Genomic DNA, 25712 nt, shown 5'->3' on the forward strand with positions numbered 1-25712 from the left:
CTGCATAATCACAAATACACTGGTAGATTTCTACTGTGGTTTTATTTCAGCAGCTAAATCTTATCGTTGGTTGGAAAAAGGAAAACGTGTGTGTGTGTGTGTGTGTGTGTGTGTGTTTAGGGAATGTATGTGTAGGAGGAAAGGAAAGCAGAAGCAAATGTGAACTCCTGCAGAGAAAAGGTGGTAGTAGCAAGTGGGGGATTCAACATAACATTTGCAAGTAAGCACAGAAATGTAAGAACAGAAGGATGATACGAAGGGACTACAGTTACAGAGTATGCAGGGATAAATCAGCAGGTAACAAGCAGGAATATGGAGATGATTGATGGATAAACAGTGAGAAGGGAAAGCAGCGTGGCTCTGCAGGGTCTCTAGAGACTGAGGTTGTCCTGCTGAGCTATGCAGCAGTGGGACTGTGGCTACAAGATGGGTGGAGCATATGCTGGGGATGGGATGAAACAGATGGAAACAGGAGAGAAAGCACCTGCAGGGAAATGCCATCTTACCCCTATGCAGACACCCTGTCAATTATCCTGCTCTGCTCCTATTGTCAGATTAGTAATTGATCCACCCATTGAAGGTAACATGGGAGGCAGGCATGCAGGGAACCTTTGGAAATCAGAGTTGGACAACAAGGAATTTAAAGATCCACAGTTACAGATACTTTCCAAAGGCTACCTGTTAAAAGACCTTCTGTCTCAGCTTATCTCTAAAACATAGCTACTCTACAGAAGATTTTGAGCTGCTGGCAGCAAAGCTCTTTTCAATACATGGGGTACTATAAAAACATTAAATATTTTTATTGCTACTACTACAAAAAAAACAATAAAACACAATATTGAACAAAGGGCAACACACTGTAATACTGTTACATCCTGCTTGAAAAAATATCTATTTCTGTCAATGATAATAAAAACGTAGTGTACAAATGGAAACTTGTTAAATAAATCTCAGATCAGTAATCTAAAGAGGGTGTGAGTGATTTAAGACGTCGGCACTGGTTCACTTGACTGCTTTTATGCTATATGACTTGAGGGCTGGACTGAATACTCTAGACTGTCATAAGATTCTCTGTTAAGGTTGGATTTGTCTAAATGCATTCCTCTGTCAGAATTGGTTATTTATGCATGTGTTGTAGAGAGAAAACAAGTACTACAAAGTCTCAAGATAGTGATGTAACTCCTGTATTGTAATTTTTTCAGTTTGAAGTCACCACAGATCACTTAGATGTTGCAAATCTCTTTCTTTTCCTCCACAGGAGTCTGGACATACTGACCTTTCTTTACTCTATGCAGGTTTGAGTGGAATAAACAATGTGCTGCTTTCTACAAGGCAGCATAGCGTGGGTGTACATACTCAAGCTGACTTAATTAACTTGTTTGGTGACTGACAGCCCAAAGCAGGACCAGTCTCAATAAATATTGTTAAAGCCTAAATATATCAAACAGCCTAAATGCTCCAGACATCTGTCTGGCTATTCTAGGTATACAAGCTAGCTATTTTAAAGCCAGCATAGGTGTATCATGAGGAGTTACATTGCTAGATTTCAGCATAGATGTATGATATGAAAGACAACCACAGAGATTCATCAAGCTTTAAAAATTAAAAAATGCTGAGGATGAGAACAGGAAAGAGACAAAGACAAATTTTTAAAGGAAATAAGATTTTTACTTTCTGGAAATGACTGTTTGGGCATGAAACCTGATTAATGAAACTATAGTAATGTTTCTAGAATCTAATGACATTTGCTCGGGGTGGTTTTGGCTCCCACCAGTGCTGGCTGTCCAGTACATTCCTAACCAGTGACATTTCCTAAGTCATCTGAAGCTTTGGTGGGAAGATTTCTTGCAACAAACTGATCACAGTCCAAGAGGTTTTTCTCAGGAATGCCACACAAATTTTGAAGATTTCTATTTTTAGCTTCCTGGGTAACAAATTTGCTCATTTGCTTACTTTGCTCAGCAACTTATAACAAGCAAAAGTAGTAAAAAACCTTCTCAGATGGCAGCGCTGCTTCTTTGGGGATCATTTTTTACCTCACTTCATGTTTTCACTTTATTTAAGCAAAATATCCCCACATATATATATCCTTTGTATAATATCCCCTCATATATTTGCAAAACATCCCCACATATATCCTTTGTATAAAACTAAAGTCCTTTAAAAAGAATGTATAAAAATAAGTTGAATGTGGACATTTTTTTAAGATATTAAGTACTTAAAACATTTTAGCATGGGCATAAGTCTCATCAATATGTTTGGGAAGGGAGGGGAGTAAGTCTGTTTCTTAATGCCTGCATCTATATGGAGGGAAAACATAAGAACACACTCCGTGTAACTAAGGGATGAGGGCCATAAAATTTTCAAAGGTCTTTTTTGCTCATCCACAGCTTTGTAGGCAATCATGTTATTTCATTAAGATACAATTCATTAAGGAACTTAAACCTGCCAAACTGTAACCATGAATGATTCTGTTTCTAAGGCTAGAAATACTGGAATTCCTGTGTTTATTTAGATTCCAGCTATTCAGAAAACTGAATAAAACTTTTCTTTTAAAACTTCTCATATTAAAGATACGAATATGCTATTTTTAAATTTAAATTAATACTGTCTTTATTTTTATATGAATTGCTTTAGCAAGCTATATTTTAGGCTTATTTATTTAAACTGATCTGTTTTCAGTTCTGATACTTAGATTAATCATCCCCACATTGTACACTCTTACACAGCAAATCCTTGTTATCACTTAAGTTTTGCCAAAGAAGTGATGAATCACTGTGCTCATGGGCAAATAGATGTGCTACTATGTTTTAAACCACAATAAATTATTTCTGTTGCATCTTCTAGAAGAACAGTAACAGTTTCATTAAAGGCTGAAACAAAATGAAAGTGAATGTTAGATTTTTATGCCTATATGATGCTATTCATTACGTTATCCTTAATCTCTCAGAGAGATTAAAAGAACAAGACCTGTGCAATTTGTTCCAATGATAACATTGTTAGTTCAGAAGGAATGCCCATAAAGACCTACAGTGCTTGGCAGTAACAATTATCAAGGGCAGTAGCAAAGACATATAGTCATGAATTTAAAATAAAGAGATATAATTTACAGATCTCATTTTGCTTACTCTTATTTTTACCTGCCATTGCAATTAGCAGTACCTTAAATGGCTGCCATAAGAAATCATGGCAATAGGAGAAGCTTTTTTTTTTTTAATCAGGATGTATTCAAAAGAATTTTTTTCTACAGTATATAGGATAAGAGGAGGGGTGGCACAGCCTTACTGTAACAAAATAGAAATGAAAACATAATTGCAAAACCTCAACATTTGTTGAGGCACTTGGGTATACAGAGCATTGAACTGGAAAATAATATTTTTCTCTCTCTATGTAGCTCAGAAAAAATCAGACCACAAATTGCTACCCGTTAGAATGTATCTATATCCACCTACTTATTTATATATGTATGCTAAAAATGAAGTAAAATATAATGAAACAATTTTGAATAAGTTATTGAATAACTTCCCTAGAGAAGTGGTCAAAATCCTGCTATTTGTAGAGATATTGAAAAATGAATTGCATAAAGCAATAGAAAAGGTTAGGATACAGAACCATTTCTCAGTGGCAAGGCAATAGACTATGTAACTAGTATGTCTTTCCTAGCTCTAGATTCCATGATTCATATAGTAAAAGAAAATTATTAATTACAGCATCTTATGAAAACTCTGTCCTTCATTATATAAGGTTGAAAAGTCCAAAAAGTTCACTACATGTTCTAAAACTGCAATCAGATCAAACAAATTGTTTAGATTTAGGTTCCATTTCACAAGTTTGATATCATACTTAGGCTTCTAAAATATTACACTTTCTGACATGTTTAGACTTGACTGTGGTCTAACACAACTTGTATGCTCAGGGCAAAGTGACACAGCAAAGTCATACAGGTTAAGAGTATGCCACAAGTATTTAAGCCCAATTTGGGATGTTAATCTAATAGTCAAGTTAGAGCAATAAATGATTGGTAACATCAGTGAGAATTATTGAAATGACACCATGTTAGTCTTCACAGACTAACTGGCTATATTTACCAAAATACCTGAAATTAACATCATCACCTTGAGCTTCACCTACAGCCACTTATGAGAAAGCTGCTCTGCCATGCTATTCAAGCCACCTAAAATCTACATGAAAAAAAAAGACTGAACAGAGGGAGCTTCAGTTATTGATCCCTGCCACACCAAGGAGTACAGTCTGAGACATTCCTTGAACATGATTGTAAATCCTTCCTTGGAAAAATTAGCAGATAATACTCTCCAGCACCTCAGCTACACACCTATTGCAGCTGTGGCTGACCCCACAGTGATACACAGCCCCAGTTATGGCTTTCTTCTCTCCACAGGAAGCAGAGAGGCCATTTACTGGTCCCATGCTGAGTTTCCAATGGGACAGAAAGAGTAGTAACTGGGCTGTACACTGGCTATGCCTATCAATTGGGTGAGTCTTGAGTAACTCTGGGTTTCTCACATGATCTCTTCCCTCAAGATACATGCCATGCACCTTCCGGAGAGCATATACATCCCTGTCATCAAAAAAAAAAAAAAAATTCTGAGACCCATTTCTGTGGGCTGATTCTTCCAGAACAAAATTACAAATAATTCTCAGTGGCAACAGTGACTTAATTCAGTTTGCAGAGCGATAATAGAATTTCTTGAGCACGATGACTAGTATGATACTGAACTGGAGCAGGAGGGCAGGTGATGTCTTCTGCTTTCTCTGTACACAGATCCAGCCCTTAAGCTGCTTATTACTGTCCAGCATTTTATACATTCTTAATAAAAGAGTAATATCAATATCTAGCATCATATGCGTACCATATACAACTTTGAGGGAGAGAGGAAGGGAGGGAGGGGAAAGATATTTAGGGCATACTTCTTGCATCTGGGTTGCTGAACCGTGCATTTATAGGAAAATTGCACTAAAGAGAAAGAAATTGCACTAAGAACATACAGAAAGGAGCAATATTTCCACAGAACCTGGTAATACTGCTCACCTATTTTTATATATTTTTCTTTTCATGCATTAAATTCTCTGGGAACTTGATTCACCAAAACACTTCAGCATAAGTTTAGCTCTATCCACTTTAATAGGGCTATTCACATACCTACAGAGAAATACTTGCTTAAGTGCTCAACTTAAGGCTTAGACATTTCAACAATTTTAAGATTACAGTCTACAAGTAAAACATGCTAAAATAGATTTTATGAAAATTGATCTTATAAAAATACTTCAAGCAACTTTTCTCCCATCATCCAGAATCTGCAGTAATGTCCTAGCCCCATCCCTTGCAACAGAGAATCCTCAAACATGCCTCTTTTGTTATATCCAGACATATAATTAAACTACAAATGTCTCACACAACCTGATCTCCAGAGGGAGCACAGAATTTTTTTTTTAAATCATAACTCTTCCTTTAATTTTTCTAGGAAAAAAAATGAAACGACATACCTAGAAAACTGTCAAAACAGTATATACTGTCAAGAAAGATGCTTTTCTGATCCAAACCAACATGCTTCTCCAAAAAGATATTTTGATCCTGATTAACAGTCAGCAGCAAGTAGCATCTTGCTGGCTTCTAAGAAGACTATGACACAAAAGACACAAGTTTAACACACATGTCACAGTAAGTGCTCTCTGACAACATTTCACCTCAACTAGATGGAAACCTTGACAGAAAAATCACTGATTTTTCTTCTCTCATAGACCTCATTCTTCTTTCACAGATTCAGCCCAGTCAGAAACCAAGCAACTCTATCTTCAAAAGAATTCAAAAAGTCACAGCAAGAAATGCTTAATTCTGTTACTTTAGGCAAGATGCCTAGATTAACCAGGTAGCTAAGCACCAAGAATGCCATCTGATTAGGATTTCATCAGTGCTCCTTCAGGCACAGGCATTTTTCTTTTTCTTCTACCACAGTCAGGGGAAAGAAGCTTAGAATTTAAAATACTTCTAACATTTCTCCACAACTGAAGCAAAGACTTCCACAACTGTCAGAGTTTTCTTCCTTTCAGCCTCAGGAATTGCAGTCAGTACCCTTGCAACACAGCTGAAGGGCAGGAAATCTAGCACCATTTAGTATTAATGGTTTGAGGCTAGAAGTTCATCTCTCATCAAACCAAGATACTTGCCAATCTACAGTACTCTTCTTCAGAGCCCTAGCAAACCTAGATTTCATTAGTTAGGGACAGACATTTTAAAAAGTCTATACACTATCATATTTTTACAGTTCTTTTACTCTACATGTAAATTTTATTCATCAGCAGACAGGACTGGAGCAGCTCCCTATTCACAGTAGGAGACCGTGTATTAGACCAAGAGTGTAAACATTGGCCACAAAATAGCTGTTTTCAGTCATTTTCAATTTTTACATCCCCTTTGGAATAAAGTTTTCCAAGGAAGAATTATTTCTCCATAGTCAACCTAGGGTCACAGGTGCTGGACTTCCTATTACACATTCCTTATAGGCAGTCATGATGGGGATACACTGACCACACTTTGAAATATATCACCAGTGTTGGTAAAAAAAGAAGCAGTCCCTGTGACCCTGTTCCTCTAGTGAGAAAAAGCTCTGCCAGCTCAGCCAGTGAGAAAAAGTTAGGCCTAAGTAACTGTAATTTTTAAAATACTCAGTTCACTAGATACATGGGTAGAAACACAGTGTTTGTCTGCTCATGACATCCATACACTAATGAGCTTGTTTTGAATATTTAGCATCTCAACTCTGCTACCAGTGTATTATCTATAACTCCAGAGCATTTCTCAAGCCTTGCAGATGCCTGAAAATAAGGTCTACATAAGCATAGGCAAGAAGGCAATGCCAAAGGTGATGTGCTAAGAGGCACTGTTCTGGCCAATTTAAATATTCTTTCCTTGGTAACGTAAAGCCTTTCCACATTCAGGTTCTCCATTAAACAAGAGTTGAAGTGGTTTATATAGCAGTACTTTAGTGAGATGGAATCTAATTATGGTTAATCTCCCAATATACAAAAGGGTGGCTTTCCAAAAGTTAATAAAAAGCAATAGTTAGGACTGATGAGCTGCTTCCAAAACGAACTTAAGATAAAGCACAAGAACACCTAGTTACCAGATTAAAAGCCTGTATTGAGAAGTATTCATTTCTCAAGCAGTGACAGGTGGAACAAGTTATCATAGAATCATAGAATCATAGAACTGGCTGGGTTGGAAGGCACCTCAGAGATCATGAGGTCCAACCCTTGACCCACTACCACTGCAGTTACCAGACCATGGCACTGAGTCCCACATCCAGTCTCTTTTTAAATATCCCCAGGGATGGAGAATCCACTACTTCCCTGGGCAGCCCATTCCAGTGTCTGATCACCCTCTCGGTAAAGAAATTCTTTCTAAAATCCAACCTAAACCTCCCCCAGCACAACTTGAGACCATGCCCTCTTGTCTTGCTGAGAGTTGCCTGGGAGAAGAGACCAACCCCCCCCTGGCTACACCCTCCTTTCAGAGAGTTGTAGAGAGTGATGAGGTCTCCCCTGAGCCACCTCTTCTCCAGGCTGAACACCCCCAGCTCCCTCAGCCTCACCTCATAGGATCTGTGCTCGAGTCCCTTCACCAGCCTGGTTGCCCTCCTTTGGACCTGCTCCAGGACCTCGATATCCTTCCTGAACTGAGGGGCCCAGAACTGGACACAGTACTCAAGGTGTGGCCTCACCAGAGCTGAGTACAGGGGCAGAATCCCTTCCTTGGACCTGCTGGCGATGCTGTTCCGGATACAGGCCAGGATGCCATTGGCCTTCTTGGCCACCTGGGCACACTGCTGGCTCATGTTCAGCTTCCTATCAGTCCAATCTCCAAGGTCCCTCTCTGCCTGGCTGCTCTCCAACCACTCTGTCCCCAGCCTGTAGCGCTGCATGAGGTTGTTGTGTGGAGGACCCGGCACTTGGCCTTGTTGAACCTCATCCCACTGGAATCAGCTCAACTCTCCAGTCTGTCCAGGTCCCTCTGCAGAGCCCTCCTGCCTTCCAGCTGATCCACACTCACCCCCATCTTAGTGCCATCTGCAAATTTGCTGATGATGGACCCAATCCCCTCATCTAAATCATATATAAAGATATTAAACAGAACTGGGCCCAACACTGATCCCTGGGGGACACCACTAGTGACCAGCCGCCATTTTGATGCAGCCCCGTTCACCACCACTCTCTGGGCCCCGGCCCTCCAGCCAGTTCCTAACCCAGCACAGGGTGCTCCTGTCCAAGCTGTGGGCTGACAGCTTCTTCTGGAGAATGCTGTGGGAGACGGTGTCAAACGCTTTGCTGAAGTCCAGGTAGACCACATCCACCGCCTTCCCCTCATCCACCAGTCGGGTCACCTGATCATAAAAGGAGATCAGGTTGGTCAGACAGGACCTGCCCTTCCTAAACCCGTGCTGGCTGGGTCTAATCCCTTGCCCATCCTGCAGATGCTGTGTTATTGCACTGAGGATGATCTGTTCCATAACCCTGCCAGGCACTGAGATCAGGCTGATGGGCCTAAAGTTCTGATTATACTTGCCAACCTGGATGAGAGCTTACTGTATGCATTCCTTTTGGACCTACCTTGCACTACTGCTTAGGAAGCTGAATGCTTCTACTTCTTTATCAAGAAACTAGATGACACGATGTTGGCTATATAAGTAAAAGGATAATAATACCATGTGGAGACAGAGCAACTAAAATAGTGATATTTCATTTTTAATCCTACTGGGGATCTGTCACTCTTCATCTTGCTCCAATATATGATGGACAGATTAAAATGTCATCATTTGCCATCATAAATAAATATGATTCAGAATTGAACACCTAAAAGCACTCAGGGCTTGACCTTGTGCTTCCAAATTTTTAGGAGTTTCTACAATACTGCAAAATGTAATAGTATCATGGTGACAGAAAGTGCTAATAAAACTACAGAGGATCTGGCTGATCCTCAGAAGCATACCTTTAACCCAACTAAAACAACAAATCAAGTAAAAGTTGTGTGACTCCATAAATATGTACAGCCTCTGAGCATGATATTAAATGTGTGACATTGTAGAGATAAGTATATTATGTAAGAGACCTCTGAACAGAGTAAAAAACTATGGTAACCAGAAAAAACATACTGTGATACTGATAGTTTGGTCACAATCCCTATCCAGCTTGCCTGTGTAAACTTGGAAGCCTGTATTGGGTACATCAGCCAGGTTGGTGGCATTCTATGATAATGTATCTTAAAAAAGATAAGAAAACACCAGCTAGAGGGAGGAGGAGGGAACAAAAAAGTTAGAAACAGAAGGAACACCAAGGTCTGAAGAGAAGAAGGAAGAAGGGGAGGAAGTCCTCCATGAGAGATCTTCCATGCAGCCACAAGACTCTAACTTTGTACCATGCATTTGAAAGGATGAAACTACACTCACAAAACACATCTCTCTCAAATTAATGCTGATAAACTTGTCCTGGTTTGGGCCAGGATAGACCTAATTTTCTGTCTTGCAGTTTTGCTTTCAGCTAAGTCTTTTGTAAGTAGCTGTACCTGCTGAAATTAACAGCAAGTTTCTCAGTCAGTGTCTCCATCTGGGACTGATAATGCTCGAGGATAGTTATGGCTGGAGAATGTTCCTTGGAACCAAGGCCATTGCTTGGTTCTGAGGAACAACTTCTGCTCTGGAAATAGAAAAGGAGTAAAGAGTTCACACCTGCAACCCTTCTTTAGGGAGGAGCAGACCAAAATTGACCAAACAGAGTATTCCACCCCACACGCGTGATACTTGGAATAAGTTTGAGGAATCACAAGGGTCAAACCTTGTGCCTCTTCTTTCTTCCTTTTCCCTCCACCTCTCCCTGTTTGCTTCACCCTGTGAGGATTCCATCCATTCGTCTGCCTGTGGTCCTGATCTGTGCCAGCCTGAATCTGTGTTCCTGCCTCCAGCTCCCAATTGCTGCTGACTCCAGGAGTCCAGCCTGGACTTTCCCAGGGCTCCCCTGCAGCCTCAGTAGTGATGTGAGAGTTATTAGGGGAAAGCAGAGAGGAACGGGGTATCACTTTCCTGTATATTTGTATATATTTAATAATTTTTCCTTTTTGTCATTACTGTTTCATTAAAGCTGTGTAGTTTAGTTTCCAACCCATAAGTCTCTCTCCCTTATTCTCTCTCCTTTCTTTATCAGAGAGGGGGATTAATAGAGAGCATCTGTCATCCAGATAACTGCCAGGTCAGTGTTAAACTGTGACAAACCCTTTATGATACTGTGTCTGTTAGAGGACAGAGGACAAGAGCAGGTATGGAAGCTGCTGCATAGTTTGGATGCTGGTGCTATCCTGCTGTGTCATGTCATCTGCATCCCATTGCCCCACGTTAACAATGCCAATCTGACACAGGAGATGACAGAACTGGAAAGGCCCTCAAGATGAACCTTGAATCCTGTACACAATGGTCCACACTTAAGGCATCACTACAGGGAACAGTTGGAAGGTTTGTCCACCTCTCACCCACATGATTTTGAAGTTTCACAGTTTGGCTGTTCCGACTGTGTGATCTCCGTGGCACAAAGAAGCTAAAGCAATGCATTGCACAAAACCAATATGCACCTCTTGTAGCTCAGCAAAAAAGCAATGCTGAGATTAGATACACAGGTCTTGGCAATTTAGCAACTTTGGCTCCATGCAAAAAGGAGGCACAGTAACAATAAGGTGAAGGATGGGAGCAAGCAGGCAGGCTGCATGTATGTGCTAGGGGAGTAGAGTTATTAACTCAGCATTTTTAAGGCACTTTTGCACCTTTATGTTAAACACAACTTCATGCAACACCCCCAAAATGTTTTAAATGCAATACGGAGAGCATAAAAGGCAAAAACAAGAACAAGTTCTAGAGGACAGAATTCACACCATGAAACAACGGAGGCTTTTTCAAGTTATGAGATGGCTCGTTCCATTAGGGCATATTGCTTCAGCTGACTGCAACATCAAGGAAGGAAAATAGAGCATGGAACAGTCATATAACCTGCCCAGTAAGTCCAGCAAGTGTCTGCTTTAAACGTTGCTTGGGGTGCTTTGGCAGCAGAGTCTGTTCTCTGGTTCTGTTTTTGCAGCAGCACTTCTCATAGGCAAAAAAGAAAACTATGTTTATTTTTGCCTCAATTTATGTGGTTGCTTTCCTTTATCAATTAAAAATTATCTTTTAGGAAATTAAGTTGAAATACCAACTTTTTATTCTGGGAGCACATATCAGTAACTGGCATATAGTATCAATAGGGATTTCAGTGTTCTAAGACCTATATAAGCAGAACAAAAATTGAGGGAGGGATACAGGAAAAAAAAAAAAAAAAGCAGCAGTAAGGATTAATTATTATGGGATCCATTTCCTCAGGATAGGATTTTAAATTTCATTGTTCCAGATACATATACAATTAAAAAAGATTTTTTAAAAGTAAATAATTTTTTTTAAGTATCAGAAACACATGCCAGAAATATAACTGTGTAACAAAGAATCTGGGATTCAAGTGCTACAGTCATTTGCAGAAAGAGATTCCTGTGGTTAGAACTGACGACCTACATAGGTATCACAGAACATGGTGTCTTAGTACACATGTGGACGGAAGCCATTAAAAGCCTGTAAGTAATTTTTCTCCAATACAGAAGTTTTTCAGCTTCTGAAACCTCTAATCATTTGATGCCACTGCAGCAGCTAAAAAAAAAAAAAAAAAAAAAAAAAAAAGTCATAAAATAGTCATTGCTGAATTCTCTTTTCAATAATGTCCTCACTCCAAATCTATATGTAAGGATGAATTGAAATTACACTATCCCAAATCACCCATAAGCTCTTGCTTTGTATTGCATTGCATCTTTTGGCACAGTTAATTCTGCAACAAAATTACTGTCACTCTTTTGCAATTCTGATGCAGTTATGGATGCAGCATTGACTAGAAGATTATCTACAAGTAATTGAGAAGACAGCAAGAAGACAACAGAAAAGCAGCAGAAATAATGCTTTGTAAACTTCTCTTTCCTCTATGCTATGCGTATTTAGACTACAAATCCAGTTATGGAAAAACTCTGCACAATTCTTGCAGAGAAGCTCCCAGGCATGAGGAATTCTTCACTGGTATTATAAAAATTTCAACTTTTTCCCTACTGAACTAGTTAATGTGCTTGGCTATCTTTGATACTGTAGAAGAACTATTCAACTTAAACAACTTGCTCAAATTTATCAACCAAATTAAAATCAGAAGAGTTTTGATGAACTGTGCCAATAGTCTACAGACACTTTGCAAAGAATACCCCCTTCCCCTTCATTCAATTACTACGAGGAATTGCATGGAATGTTCTGGTGAGACAGGCAATGAAAGAAAATACAGCTCAGGGGTGATCAAAATCCTACCAACAAAATACTCCCAATAATTTCATAAGGCTTTAAATAACATAAACAAATAATAATTTGCTTTCCTTTCTGTTCCTCTCTTCCTTGCTGTTTCCAGACATCTTACTCCAATGTTGTAACACGCAGCTGGTGTTACAGCTAATGGCAGAACGCCACCTGCATATTCTGCTCTCCCCTTTCACTTCAATCTAGTGACGAAATTCACCTTAATTCCAACTAAGCAGTGGCAGATCCCATACATTTAAAATTTATATATCTTTCACTACACTCCCCAGAGTTTGGCTCTTCCCCCCAAGCTGGTTCCCTTAGGAGGTTTGCTGTTCCAACATAATATTTCAACAAGGCCCAGTACCTGCAAATTCTGTGGACATAGCATTTACATTTTAAACATCACTCCTCAGCTATCCGATGGGCCATTTAGTGACATCCCTGAAGAAAACGTTTGGGATTTTTTTTTTAAATTTTACTTTTTGCTAATCATCCCCAAGGTAGCACATTCTTTTTTACCAGAAGGAAGAAAATGAAAATTCTGAAAAATTCTTGGCTGCAGCATTTGCCAAGAACAACAAAGCTCTTGTTAAGGTGCTTGCAAGCACTAGAGGTGACAAAACACAGCACTTCAAGAAAGGTACTTCAGAGATCCAGAGGTTTTAAATAATGCACAGCACTTATGCATATTGGTAAAAATATACACATGTATAATTTTGAGTATGTTTGTTTTGGCTTTGTTATGTTGGGGTTTTTTATTTGTTTAAACACAGGCCCACTTGGTGCCTCTCCCTCAGTTTTTCTAACATGGGACAAAGACTTTGAAGAGCTGGTACAAGCCCATCAGAGGGGAAAAGGCCCATTTCTTCACAAGAAGTGAAGACAAAGTTTATACAAAAGCAGCAGAGGAATATGCTGGGACTGGGGAGGGAGAGCAAAAAGCACTGTGCTTCCTGGCAGATGTGTGTGTGTAAATTGGAGTGATTTTTACCACTGTGCTGGTTATGGGAAATGGAAATTAAGTAGGATAATCAAAACAGCAGAAGCAGAGAAGGAGCATCAACATGTGATTAAATTATTAGAAAGGAAGAGGAGAAATCACCAGTAGAACACTGCCAGGAGTAAGTCAAGTTCTACTTTTATTGAATTACATGCTAGATAAAGGCCTTGTCAAAACACAACACTTGTGTCATTTTAATTCAAATCAATTAAACACCTCATTATAGTTACACAGGTGCAAAGCTCTTTGCAGACAATCTTGTATCAGTTTACAACTGGCTTAAGTGAATTATATGTATCCACGAAGGGTTGCACCTGCTGAATTAAACTGATTTTCAAGTTATTTTAAACCCAGACCATTTTGCAGATATGGAGACTAATAGTTATTTTAAAATGCATTAAAATTCAGATTCTCAAGTAAAATAATGTACAATAGTCTTATGTTTTCTCTTATTTAAACACTGCCATACATTTGTGAACAATGATCATCTTGAACACATAGCTGAAATCAAGCATCCTCCACCGGATCAAGTTATGCTCAACTGTGCTACTTACATTAATATCCTTCAGCTCAGGAAGGATTGTATCATTAATTTCTAAAGTCACCCTCAAAAAAACCCTTAATACTAAGCTTATGAACTTGTTCATAGGCAGGACAACAAAGTTGGAAGGACTGTCTTGTTTATTCATCTTAAACCTGCACTGCTCTTGAAATGTCTTATTAAACTAAAGTATATACTCCTGTTAATAAACACTGCTGAAATATTCCAATAAAGCTTTTTTAAAAACAAGCTGCTCCCAACAACCATGAGTTTGTACTTCTGATTAATAAATTATTACCTGGATGTGTCCATGTGTAGTTTTTTTCAGCACAAATTAAGTTTGACATTCTTTCAATAGCAGACTGAACATCAGTGACATATGGTAGCTGTGCTGAGGAATGATGAGCTCTCATCTGACATTTTCCTGTATGCAGCTTCACAACTTTTAAGATGCTCTGGTTTTTTACAACTATAACATGAATTCAGGACTTGGCATTATCACTGAGTAATTCCATTATTAAGGAAGCTTGAAAATTATTTTTTTCTTAAGGTTTTTAGCTATTATTTTGCATGCTCAGAACAGGACACTGATTTTCAGTATGCAAAGTGGTTCATGACACAAAGTCAACTCTTAACATGGACATTTTTTTTTGTATTCAAAGAAAATGCCACCACACAGAATGGTACAAATCAAACCAAATTACATTAAAACTAATGGAGAAACACAAAGAGGTAGGATGGGGAAGAATGTAATTTTAAAAATAAATAAAAACTGAAAGATTGAAATCTGTTTCCCCATCAAGCTATTAGTATGGGTTGAATGCAGCCTGCAGAATACATTTTGCCTCTCCTCTACAGAAATGTACTTTCCACTGCAGTCATGGCAGCATCAATACCACTGAACCCTTCCATCTAACTGCAGGAGCCTATGAATTTCCACCTGTGTGTGTTCCTTGAATCAATTTTATTGTAAGGCTGCTAAATATGGTTTCATACAAAAATTCAAACTATATATTTACAAAGAGTTAATAAAAGCTTTTACTAGAACCATGCCTTTGCTACCACTAAATTTCATTTCCCAAGCACTGAGGCATTCAGCAGTACAGACTTTGGTTTGAAAATAGTCAACAATATCATTTATTACCAATGACAAGGAAACACTTTACCATTAGTCAGCATTCAAATAAATCATGTTCTGCCTGGGCCTGTCTATGCTCAAAAAATCGTCTGATTTAACTCTGTCTAACTATAGTTAGAATGATAGAACCTCCTTGTTGGATGTAAAAGTTAAAGCACTGAAATTTAAAGTAAGCACCAAAAAACCTTATCCTCACCATGTTCTGCAATGATTTTTAAGTGAACCAGATTCCCAATCAAGTAATGTTAACACTGATACTAAATAAAAAGAAGTTATTATATACATTTTTTTTTCCAGCTGATATGCATCATCCATCCTTTTGGGCTGCTTAGCATCTAGAAAAATGGTCGAGGGAAGAGGAGGAAAGACAAAAGTATTCTATATGCAACACTACCATTTAAAGCAGCTCCTCTACTGCATTGCTAAGCTTGAACTGCTGCTGTCAAAATACAAGATCCCAGCGGAGAAAATGGTCATTTCATAAAAGTACACCAGGGTTGAGCCTGTTGTAAAAATCAGTCAATGCATTTTAGAAAACATTTGATACTTGTGTATTTCTAGTCACATTTGCTCTTTGTTCAGGAGCCAATTAAAAAAAAATCCTTCACTTGAAATGCCAGTTGGTCAGCTCATTAAAAAAGCCTCACTGACAAAACCAGAAAAGGGGCAAATGTCTAACTTTGTTTATCTTGAACATATTATTGGCCTATTTTAACAGGCATTAGAAAGAACGTGTTAGGAAAAAAAAAAGAAAGAACCAAACAAATAAAAACCCCACCAAACAAAATACAGTCTTTTAGGAGACACAATTCACCAAAACTGAAATTCAAAATTTTCTTTTAAGTTTTTCTAAGCCTTATTCTAAAAGCAGATGTAAAATGGAGTCCTTTAGTAGCAAGGGAATATTAAAATGCTCATCCTAAAACACACTTTAAAACACAGTAACTCTGCTTTGAAACCTGGTGCTCAAGTCACAGCTGTTGACTAATACAAGGATTGAGGAAAAAGCTACATTCTCCACAAATTCTTCAACAGAACTTCCCACTAAAAGAACAACTTTAATAGAAAGGCTTCCACTTTGCTTACAAAGAAGCATACTGGCTTCTTCCTCTGCCAAGTACATAAAATAAGGGCAGTAACAAGGACTAATTAGAATTGTATTAGTCATCTAAGGCCCAGTGTAGTCTCCACTGATATTAGTGAAACTGAACTGCAAATCTTCAGGACCTTGGAAAAGCCATGTTTGTGTCCGAAAACAACAGCCTGGATCTCAGACAAGAAAGCCTGAGCTATTCAATTTTAAAAATAAAGTTCTACATAAAAGTCACAAAATGAGTTGTTTGTTTTAAAATATATATTTTTATACTGCCTGTGCTTATTACCTATAACTTTTACTAAAGAAAGGCAGTCTCCTGCTGTCTCAGAGTGGAATGAAGGTCAACAGGACCATTCAAAAAACATGGCTGCAAAACTTCACTAGCTTTCCATCTTCTTCACATTCTCCTTATAACTGCAAGTGAAACATTTAGGGAAGTTAGGGAGTTATTCTCAAATAGCGTTTCGTTATGAAAACTCCACAAATAGGCAGACAGGTCTTACAAGGAGACTTCTGGAAAAAGAGGAGGTTGAGGGGAGACCTCATTGCCCTCTACAGCTACCTGGAAGCAGGCTTTAGTAAGGGGGGTGTTTCCTTCTTCTCCCCAGTGATAGAAGATGAGGTAATGGGTTCAAGCCCTGCCAGGGGAGGTTCAGATTAGACATTAGGAAAAACTTCTTCACTGGAATGGTGAAGCACTGGAACAGGTAGACAAGGGAGATGGTGGAGTCACCATCCCTGGAGGTATTTAAAAAACAGCCAGATGTGGTGCTTTGGTATATGATTCAGTGGTTAAGGAGGTGTAGGACTGATGGTTGTACTCAATGCTCTTTAAGGCCCTTGCCAATCATGATGATTCAATACTATGATTCATTAAAAAAAACAAAAAAAAAAACCCAAAAAACCACCCAAACAAAGAAACCCCACCAACCCAGGGTTTCTGTTTGCTTCTGCACCAGACTGGAAGTGCTCTCCCCAGAGGCAGGTGCAGGAGCTGCAAGCCCTCCCGGCCCCAGGCCAGGCCTTGCCTACAGCTCCTCTTGTTGCTGCCTGATGGTCAAGCTCTGGCTACAGCCAGCACGATTTCCATGGAGGTGACTGACCATTTGAAGCAAAAGAACAAAAGATACGTAAGCCCCGAGCGAGGAGCCACAACATCGCAGAGTCCGTTCACACGATGAAAGATAAACAAGAGCAGCCTCCACAGCTTGACAAGCAACTGGCCCCAGCGCTTAACGCCAGCCTAGGGCCCCTTCAGGGGAGCGAGTGATACCCACAAGGACTCCCTAGGGACGGCCGGGGTTGCCACACACACCTCACCTCCCCTCCCCTCTCTTCCCTTCCCTTCCCTTCCATTCCCACCGCTAGAGGCGCCACGAACCCGCACTCTCCCCCCGGGTCCCCCCAGAGGCAGAGGCCGCCGGAGCCGTTACAGCCGTTGCGGCCCCAGGCGGGCTCAGGGACTGGGGCACGCCCCCTCCCGACGGACTACGACTCCCGGCAGGCTCCGCGGCGCCAGGGGCACGCCGAGAGGGGAGGGGAGCGGAGCCGCCCCACAGGCACCGCAGCGCCCTCGCCAGGCGCCGGTGGCCGCCAGGGCGGATGGCGGCGTCTGAAGGATCCGGTTGAAGCGAGCGGCTGTCGCTCACGGCTGCCCCCGGTTGTTGTGTTGGGGTTTTTTTGTTTTTTTTTTTTTCCCCGTATCCCACCAATGGCTACAGGCGACAGCAGCCTCCCCTACACGCGCTGCCACGCCTTTATCCCCGCATCTCCCATTGGCTGCCTGGCCTATCCCCGCCCCTCTTCAATACCTGTCGCTCTGTGACAGGCCCTCACGCAGCTCCCGTCCGAGGGGCTGCCGCGGGCACCGGCACCTCCCACCCCCATACCCGCCTTTCCCTCCCGGAGCCCCTCCCCCCGAAACCCCTCCCCTCCACCCGTAGCTCCTCCCTCCCTCCCGTAGCTCCTCCCGCCTTGGAGGGCGGCAATGTCAAACCTCTCGCCGGTGGAAGGACCCTACCCGCGACCCCTCAAGGCCGCCCGCCGGCCCTCCCGCCTCCGTCCCTGCGCGGGTGCGGGACTCACTCCCCCCCGCACTCCCCCGCCGGCCCCTCCTCCTCTCCCGCTCGCCCGCCTCGAGCTCTAGCCCGGCCCTCGGCTTCCCGGCTCCGCCCCCTCCCCGTCATTGGCCCCGCCCCCGTCATTGGTCCCGCCCACCCGAGCTCGCGCGCCGCACCGGCTCCCCCCCTTCCACCCCGCCACCCCCCTCCCCCCTCACACTCCCTCTTCCGCCCGCCCCGCGCCGCACTGGGATGGTAACGGCGGCGGCGGGAGGCAGAGCCCGGCTGAGCGAGGAGGCGGTGGCGGAGAGCGAGTGAGGAGCGCTGAGGGAGCGGGCGGGCTCCGCCTCTCCCCTGCCGAGCCTCCCTCCTCCCCCTGCCCTTCCTCCCGCTCCCTCCCTCCCCCACCCCTCGTCCTCCGCCTCCTCCCCGCACGCGCCAGGCGGAGAGGCTGCGAGGGAGCCCCGGGTACAACATGGCGGAGCACTCGGCCCCCGACAACAAGCACAAACCCGCCGCCAACTCCGTGGCGCTGCTCAACAGCCGAACCGGGTCGGGGGGCGGCGGCACGGCGGCGGCGGCTGCCGGCGGCCCCCCGGCGGGCGGAGGCGGCCTGTCGGGGGGCCTGTCGCAGCCGGCGGGCTGGCAGTCGCTCCTCTCTTTCACCATCCTCTTCCTGGCCTGGCTGGCCGGCTTCAGCTCCCGGCTCTTCGCCGTCATCCGTTTCGAGAGCATCATCCACGAGTTCGACCCCTGGTGAGACCCCGTCGCTGCCGGACGGGACGGGACGGGGAGGCGGGAAAGCCGCCTCCTCACAGGGTGCTCCTCGGGCGGGCGCCACGCCGTGAGCCCCGGCGGTAGAGGTTGGGGGGGGGGGGAGGCGGTACGCCCCGCAGGATTCCCCGGCAGCGGCTGCGGGGATGGCGGGAGGCCCCTGCCCCCCCTGCCCCGTCACTTCGCGAACTTGCGCCCTGCCCGTTCGGGCGGGCGGAGGGAGCCGAGAGCCGCGGCCACCCGGGGAGGGAAGTGGGGAGGGGTGGAAGCGCGGACGGGACGGGCAGATTATCTGGAGAGAGCCCGAGGGGTCGCGGTGCGCAGGGACAGGCGTGAGGGACCGGCGGGGGAGAGGGAGTGGAAGCGCCGGAAGCGAACGGCGGTGCCGGGCACTTTGGTGTCCCCGTAGGGCGAGAGGGACCGCAGCGGCGGAGAGCTCGGGGCCGAGGAGACGGCTGTTCCCCCCGATCCGGCAGAGCTGTGCGGGCTGGACGCGGTGGAGTTGCGGCAGGGACTCTCGGCCGCCCTCGGAAGGGGCACGGGGAAAGTTGTGTCGCTGGCGGGGAGGCGGGGTGCCGGGCAGGATCAGGGGCTCCGGCGACCGCCCTCGTAAGGAAACAGTTGCACTAAACGTGATCGGCGCTCGGGTCCTTCTTTGGCGGCGTTGGTCTGTGCGGTGCGGCTTCTCGGAGTGGTCTTTCCTAGAGCCCTTGTCGTCCGGGGAGGGAGGGATGGGGGGGGAGGGAGAGAGAGAGGAGGGGGAGGAATGCACTGCAGGAAGTAATCTTCATAAAAGTGACTTGAGGGATTACAGTGAAATGGGTGACATTGATTTACTGCCAGGTGTTTCAAAGCTGCGTTTCTGAGCCCAAGGACTTTTGCTGTTTCCCACGCATCTTGATTTTTCTGAAGACTGCTTTCCTTTCTGTAGAAGCTGTCTGTTCTTTTCCCCGTTGGAGGGGATTGAAACCATTTTATGTATAAGATCAAGAAGTGAGCACTCGTTCCTTGCAGCAAGGCGAAGTGAAAGATGATGGGACTTGTGGGGCAGTTTTTTTAATGCAAGAACGTGATAATGAATTTTTATATCCGTGTCTATTTCATCCTAGGAATCGGCGAGGTTTTTTAGAATTTAAATTAGGATAAGCGGCAGATGACTTTAGAACAGTGAAGTCTTTGGTTTTAATTTAAATTTTTATGCCTTATTGTTAATCTCATGAAGGAAGGTGATACTTCGTTTAGAAATGCATGGTAGACACTCTGTGTTAAACTTAATCTGAAATTCTTTCTGAAACTGTACTTGTCTGTAAAGTATGCACTCTTCTTTGATACTTTCAAAAGCACAACTTCCTCTTTTCTGGTTGATTTGCCCCCCCCTCTTCCCCCCCCTTGCTTTCCCCCCTTCCCCAGTGTAATCCATTCACAAATCATGGCTCAGAATAGTGCATAGAGAACAAGGAATTGCTTTGTTTCTAAATGCTGTTTGAAGTAATACACATTTTATGGTTTGAAAGCCAAATGTCTCAAAATATCAAGTAATTTCCTGTAATTTAAATGTTTTTCTGCAAATACAAATGTATGGGAGGAATGCAAACTTTCAGTTAAAAAAAGTTAACAGCACAGGGGAGCAACAGTTAAACACAGGCTATGAACCCAGGGTTATATCCTATGGAGTAGCTCTCAGATTCCTATAACCTAAATCTAAGCTAAAAAGATCTTCCTTTCTGTCACAGAGAACACTTTTTTATTAAGCATGCAACCTACTTTTTTTTTCCCCAACCTTATTTGATTTTTATAACCAAGGCTCATCGTCATTGGATAAATGGAAATATTGCAGTGTCGAGTTGCATAACTTTTATTATTAAGCCTTGGAGGACATTAAAAAAGGTGCTATGGGAGTTAAGTTCATAACCATGATGTTGTGGTAAGGGTAAAAAAAGATAAACTTCTGGTTTAAGCAATACGTAAGTTGATGCAAAGTCATCTTCCTGAGTATGCAAAGTGAAGGCATTGCTGCCTATGCTGCTGTGCCTCTGTGAATTAAAGAACATGAAGTTGACAAAATTGATTGATTTTGATGGAGGTCTGAAAAGGAGTTGAAATGTCAAGAAACATGCCAGTGTCATGTTGCTGCATGCCAGAAATGGTAGAGGCAAATGCACTTAAGCTAATTAGCAGGAAAGAACCTAAAATGGCAGAAACTAAGGAAAAACAAAGAGCTTTCTCTATAGCAGCAGCAGTACTGGTGGAAAGAGAGAAAAACGATATCACTCCTAAATATGTTGACTAACTGGGTAGGAATGGTTTTTCAGAGTTGTAAGGGTCTTACAAATCTGATCTATTGTGGGAAAGGAGCTTATAAGAAGAGATTAGAAACAGTGCCCTATATGTTTTTTTTAATTTGTTTTGTTTTGGTTTTTAACCACTTCTATAGGAACTTGTTCAGGTAAACTGGATTTTAAAATTTTTCTTTTCAAGGACAGTGGCCATAGTCTTTGCTCACGGGACAGTTCTACAGTTTTCTCCATTCCTTTGGCTTTTTTCTGTCAAACTTGCATAGGATATTTTGCAATGTGTTGATATGTCACCTATTTTCCAGTATTCATTTTGTGATCAAGAGAGGAAGCTGAATTGTATTTGATAAAATGAGGAGCACTAGGCAAGTCTTGTGTTCTTCTCAATGAAAATATTGTTGCTTCTGAGGTGTAGAAAGCTTTCTCATTTACTTGCAAATCCAGTTTTCTGATATGTACATAAGAAATGTAGGAGATCAGGGTGGGAAAAAAGGAAGATTTACCTTGGGCATACTGAATATTAATTGACTGCTTTTTTTTTTAACATCCCTTTCAAGCTGTATTTCTGATAAATGGCTTTTGATTTGGAGCAGGAGGTTTTTTTGTTTTGTAAAATTAGCCTCCAAGACTTATTCCAGTTGGCATTTCTTCCAGAAATGACCCAAATGTAGTACTATGTGCCAAGGCAGTAAAAAGAGGGCAGCTTCTGCTCTTGATCTCCATTAAGGTACAATGTATGTGTGAGGGGAAAACAAGAAAAACAAAACAAAACCATATTGTGAAGTCACCATGCTGTCACTTCCAAACTTTCTCATTTGGTTGTCATTACTAGGATGGATGGGTTTTTTCCATGCTGAATACCTCTTTCATTCAGTATTGACACTTTATTTATATTTCTCTTATTGTCTTTACTTTCTGTACTTTAGCTGGGGCTTTGAAAAACGTGTGTAATTTTTGGCAGCTCCTAGATCAGGTGAGCTGATAGATGGAGTCATATGACATTGACTTTAAGCTGTGCTATTGACAGGCCTCCAGCATTTAACTTCAAGATTTCATCATCAGGCCAAGAACTCGAAACATGGACAGTGATGGTACATTGGGATGGACAGATTTCATGTCTGAAAGTTGTTTTTTCTGTTGGCTGGTTTGGCAGCTGGGTGAACCAAGAGCGTAATTTCTGTGCTTTTCATGAAAGTACAACAGCATGTTTAACTTAGTTGGCAAGCGAGGTCATTCTTTCTGTCAGATGCTGCCTTAAATGCCAGCATGCCTACTGAACCAAAATTCTGAAGTACTTGAACAGAGACTACTCTCTATGCACCAGTGTGTCAGAAATACAGCTCCAGCGTGCCCTTATGTTCTTTCATTTGGTTGCTTAAATAAATACATGATTTGTAAGTGTGCATATATATGTATACAGACAAAGTAGATATATCTAGCAAGGCTGTTGCATCCTGATGATGCTACAAACTAAAATGTTAACAACCTTTTGGTACACCAGTAGTCTTCAGGGAGTGCTGTCAAAATAGTAACATTCATTCTGTTTGCATAGTTATTACCATTAAGTCACACGTGTGAGAACTGTATCTGAGTTGTTAATCACATCCTATGACATTAAATCAAATTTTTGCCTTTCCCTGAGAATTTTAACATCTTGCTAAACAGCAGATAATACCAGTTACTTGAGGGATGAAAGATATGGCTTAAGTTCGAATGCAGAAGTTCCTGTGTCTGAGTATGAGGTCCTCTCTATACTAGTTTCCCCTTGCAGGATGGAGCACCAGTGCAATCTTTGTCATTTACATTTGCCTACCTACTGCTACCTGGAATGTTGTCTCCTGCTGTCCTCCCAGTTCCTGGTACTGAACAGCACTACCACAATCTCATTTACATCTTTGCCTCTTCCAAACCACTATCGATTGCTCAAACCACCAGCTTTTTAACTGCTATAATAGAGCTAGTGGGAAGTACAGCTTATAGTTATGATAGCAATCCACTCTCTCACCACTGGCACCATTGTCTACCATTAATGGACTTTACTGTATGGGGATGAACTGGTGAAAGTAAAAATAAAATCAGCGTAATTGCTTGCATTCCAGAGGCAGATATGTTAAAGGGATTTTTAAGATAGGCACAATCAAAAAGGCAGATTTTGCTGTGCTGAAATCATGTTTGCTAGATGGGTTCTTGAGTTGTTATTAACTTCTTTCATTAATGAAAACTTAAATTAGCATCTATAAATACAATATGAAAACTTCATTAAAATACAAACTGTGACTCAAGTGAACATTAGAAGTGGTGTATAAAATTGATTGAACACTGAAGGTTGTGTAAATGTATTGATTTAGTTGGGAGAGAATGAGGTTGTGGGTTTGTGTTGTAGTTAGCTGATCTGATGATTGCCTTTTGGAGTAGGAGTACTCCTCTGTCACCCACCGTGCAGTCCTGCTTTTTCCTTTGTGCTTGCTCTAAAGCCGTCACGGTGAGCTGATTCAATGAGGTAAATTGTCAAAATACTGTAACATTTTAGTTCCCTGAGCCTGCCCATCATTATTTTTTATATTGCAGTTCAGTTTCTTATTTTTGACAAAGAACATGAATACTGGGAGGGAATGTAAAATTTAGAGGTTAAGCTGGAATTGAGTGATAGGCTGGGGACATGTATACATACAAATCCAGAGCATGTTAAGGCAGTGGAGCAAAAGGAGTAACAAAAGAAGTGGTATGTATCAGTGAATGAGAATCTGTTAAGCTGGTGTTCATATGAAGGAAAAAATAATGTAAAGATGATGATAGTGTTGATAGTATCAATTAACAGTGCTCAATCTTTGGCTATGGTCAGATGTTGCCCATGTTGTGTTCCCAAGGTGTGACAGATGTCTTCCTAGTGTCTTCCTGGAGACTTTTGACCTATAGCATAACCTTGCAGGTGAGCACGTGAGTGGGAATCTGTTTAGGAAACATTTCCCACCCACCTCAGGATTCTTTTACCAAACACTTCCTTTTGTTGGTAATGTTCAAAAGCTTCCAGACCATAGGGTAAAGTATTTGATTCCAGTCCAGTTTGAATATAATCAGTTTGGACTGATTTTGAGATGTTGCAAATGTAAAGAGATTCATACTTAAAACTTAGGACAGTATCTTCATTCCAAAGCTTTTTAAGTCTGTGAAATGAGAAGTACTCTATATTTTAAAAGATTGTGTACTTACTGTTGATGAATGGTTGGATTAAGTATTTTGACTTAAAGTGTAAGATACAGGCATATACTACATTTGAATGATGAAAACTTTATAGACTAGTAATACCATTAATTTTAGCAGGATTTCAGGTAGCCACGTAGCTCAGGATCATTTCTGCCATATTATGGTAAGAAAAATATTCTAGCATAGTCTCTAATTCTGATTTAGTGGGGTCTGTTTGTTCATGAAGGGCAAGTTCAGAGATTTCTATGTTCTGGAAGAAAAGCCTGCAAGGTGTCTTCTGCCTTCTCCCTTTTTAATGAGGAAGATCCAGATCAGACATTTTTTTGATCACTCCCATTACAATATGACGTGTTGAGAAGCACCGTTAATGTAAGTCAGTCTCAGGCTTTTATGGCTTTTCTTTTTATGGCAAGTCCTGTATATCCTGAACAGCCATTCCTTGTTTAGGTGCTAGGTTTTGAAGCTAAGTAAACATTTCTAGAAGGTTGATACATGTTTAAGAGTCAAGAAGTTGTACAGTTGATTGCATTGAACTTCTCTACTGATTAGGAAATCACAAATAGAAATTTGATGGAAGGAGGACAGTGTGGAAAAAGAACATTGGATAGAGTTGAAGGCATAGCAGAGACTGCTTTCTGAGTTTGAGACCTCAGGAAAGATGTGTTCAGTTAGACTGATGGCAGCTGAAAAGTGGTTTACCATATGGCCTCATAAAGTAGCTTTCATGTAAGAATGAAACCTCTGCACCATCTCTACTGTTGTTTTCTACCGTCTTTACATAGCAGGGAGTACTTCTCTCACTTTCACAGCTTTCAGTTGGGGTGAAAACCTCATTAGGCTTCATGTGGGTGCAGTAATGGAGTTATGCATGAGAGTCTAGGAGGGGCAGCATTCATTAAATATGTTCAGAGTATGGTTGAGTACAGAGACTGCCCTTATGGTATTCTCTTGGAAAACATAGGAGGTGAGGCGGAGTGCTTGCAAAGTGTTGACCCTTTTATTGATTTGTGAATAGAATAATGAAACTTGAAAAGGAAAAATGTGTTTTATGTTGGTGAGGTCAAAGTGAACCAGTAAGTTTAGCTTTTAATGCCATGTTTTAAAAATGGTCTTCAGCAAATACTCTCAAACACTTGAGTAGCTAGAGCAAATGCTATGCTAAAAATCCTTGAATGGACTTTTCTTGGCAGATATC

At 41.8% G+C, this 25712-nt stretch overlaps 1 protein-coding gene across 1 annotated transcript in view; it reads left to right on the forward strand.

Annotated features, from left to right (window-relative positions):
• Nucleotides 1-18518: 18518 nt before the first annotated feature.
• The window catches only part of STT3B (STT3 oligosaccharyltransferase complex catalytic subunit B), a 52980-nt gene continuing 45786 nt past the window's right edge, over nucleotides 18519-25712 (forward strand). The window contains exon 1 of the mRNA XM_030444943.1: nucleotides 18519-19001. Coding sequence (XP_030300803.1) covers nucleotides 18721-19001 — 281 coding nt within the window. The 5' untranslated portion in view covers nucleotides 18519-18720. The remainder of the gene's footprint in view (nucleotides 19002-25712) is intronic.

This window comes from Calypte anna, chromosome 2 (assembly GCF_003957555.1).
Source record: "Calypte anna isolate BGI_N300 chromosome 2, bCalAnn1_v1.p, whole genome shotgun sequence".
NCBI lineage: Eukaryota > Metazoa > Chordata > Aves > Apodiformes > Trochilidae > Calypte > Calypte anna.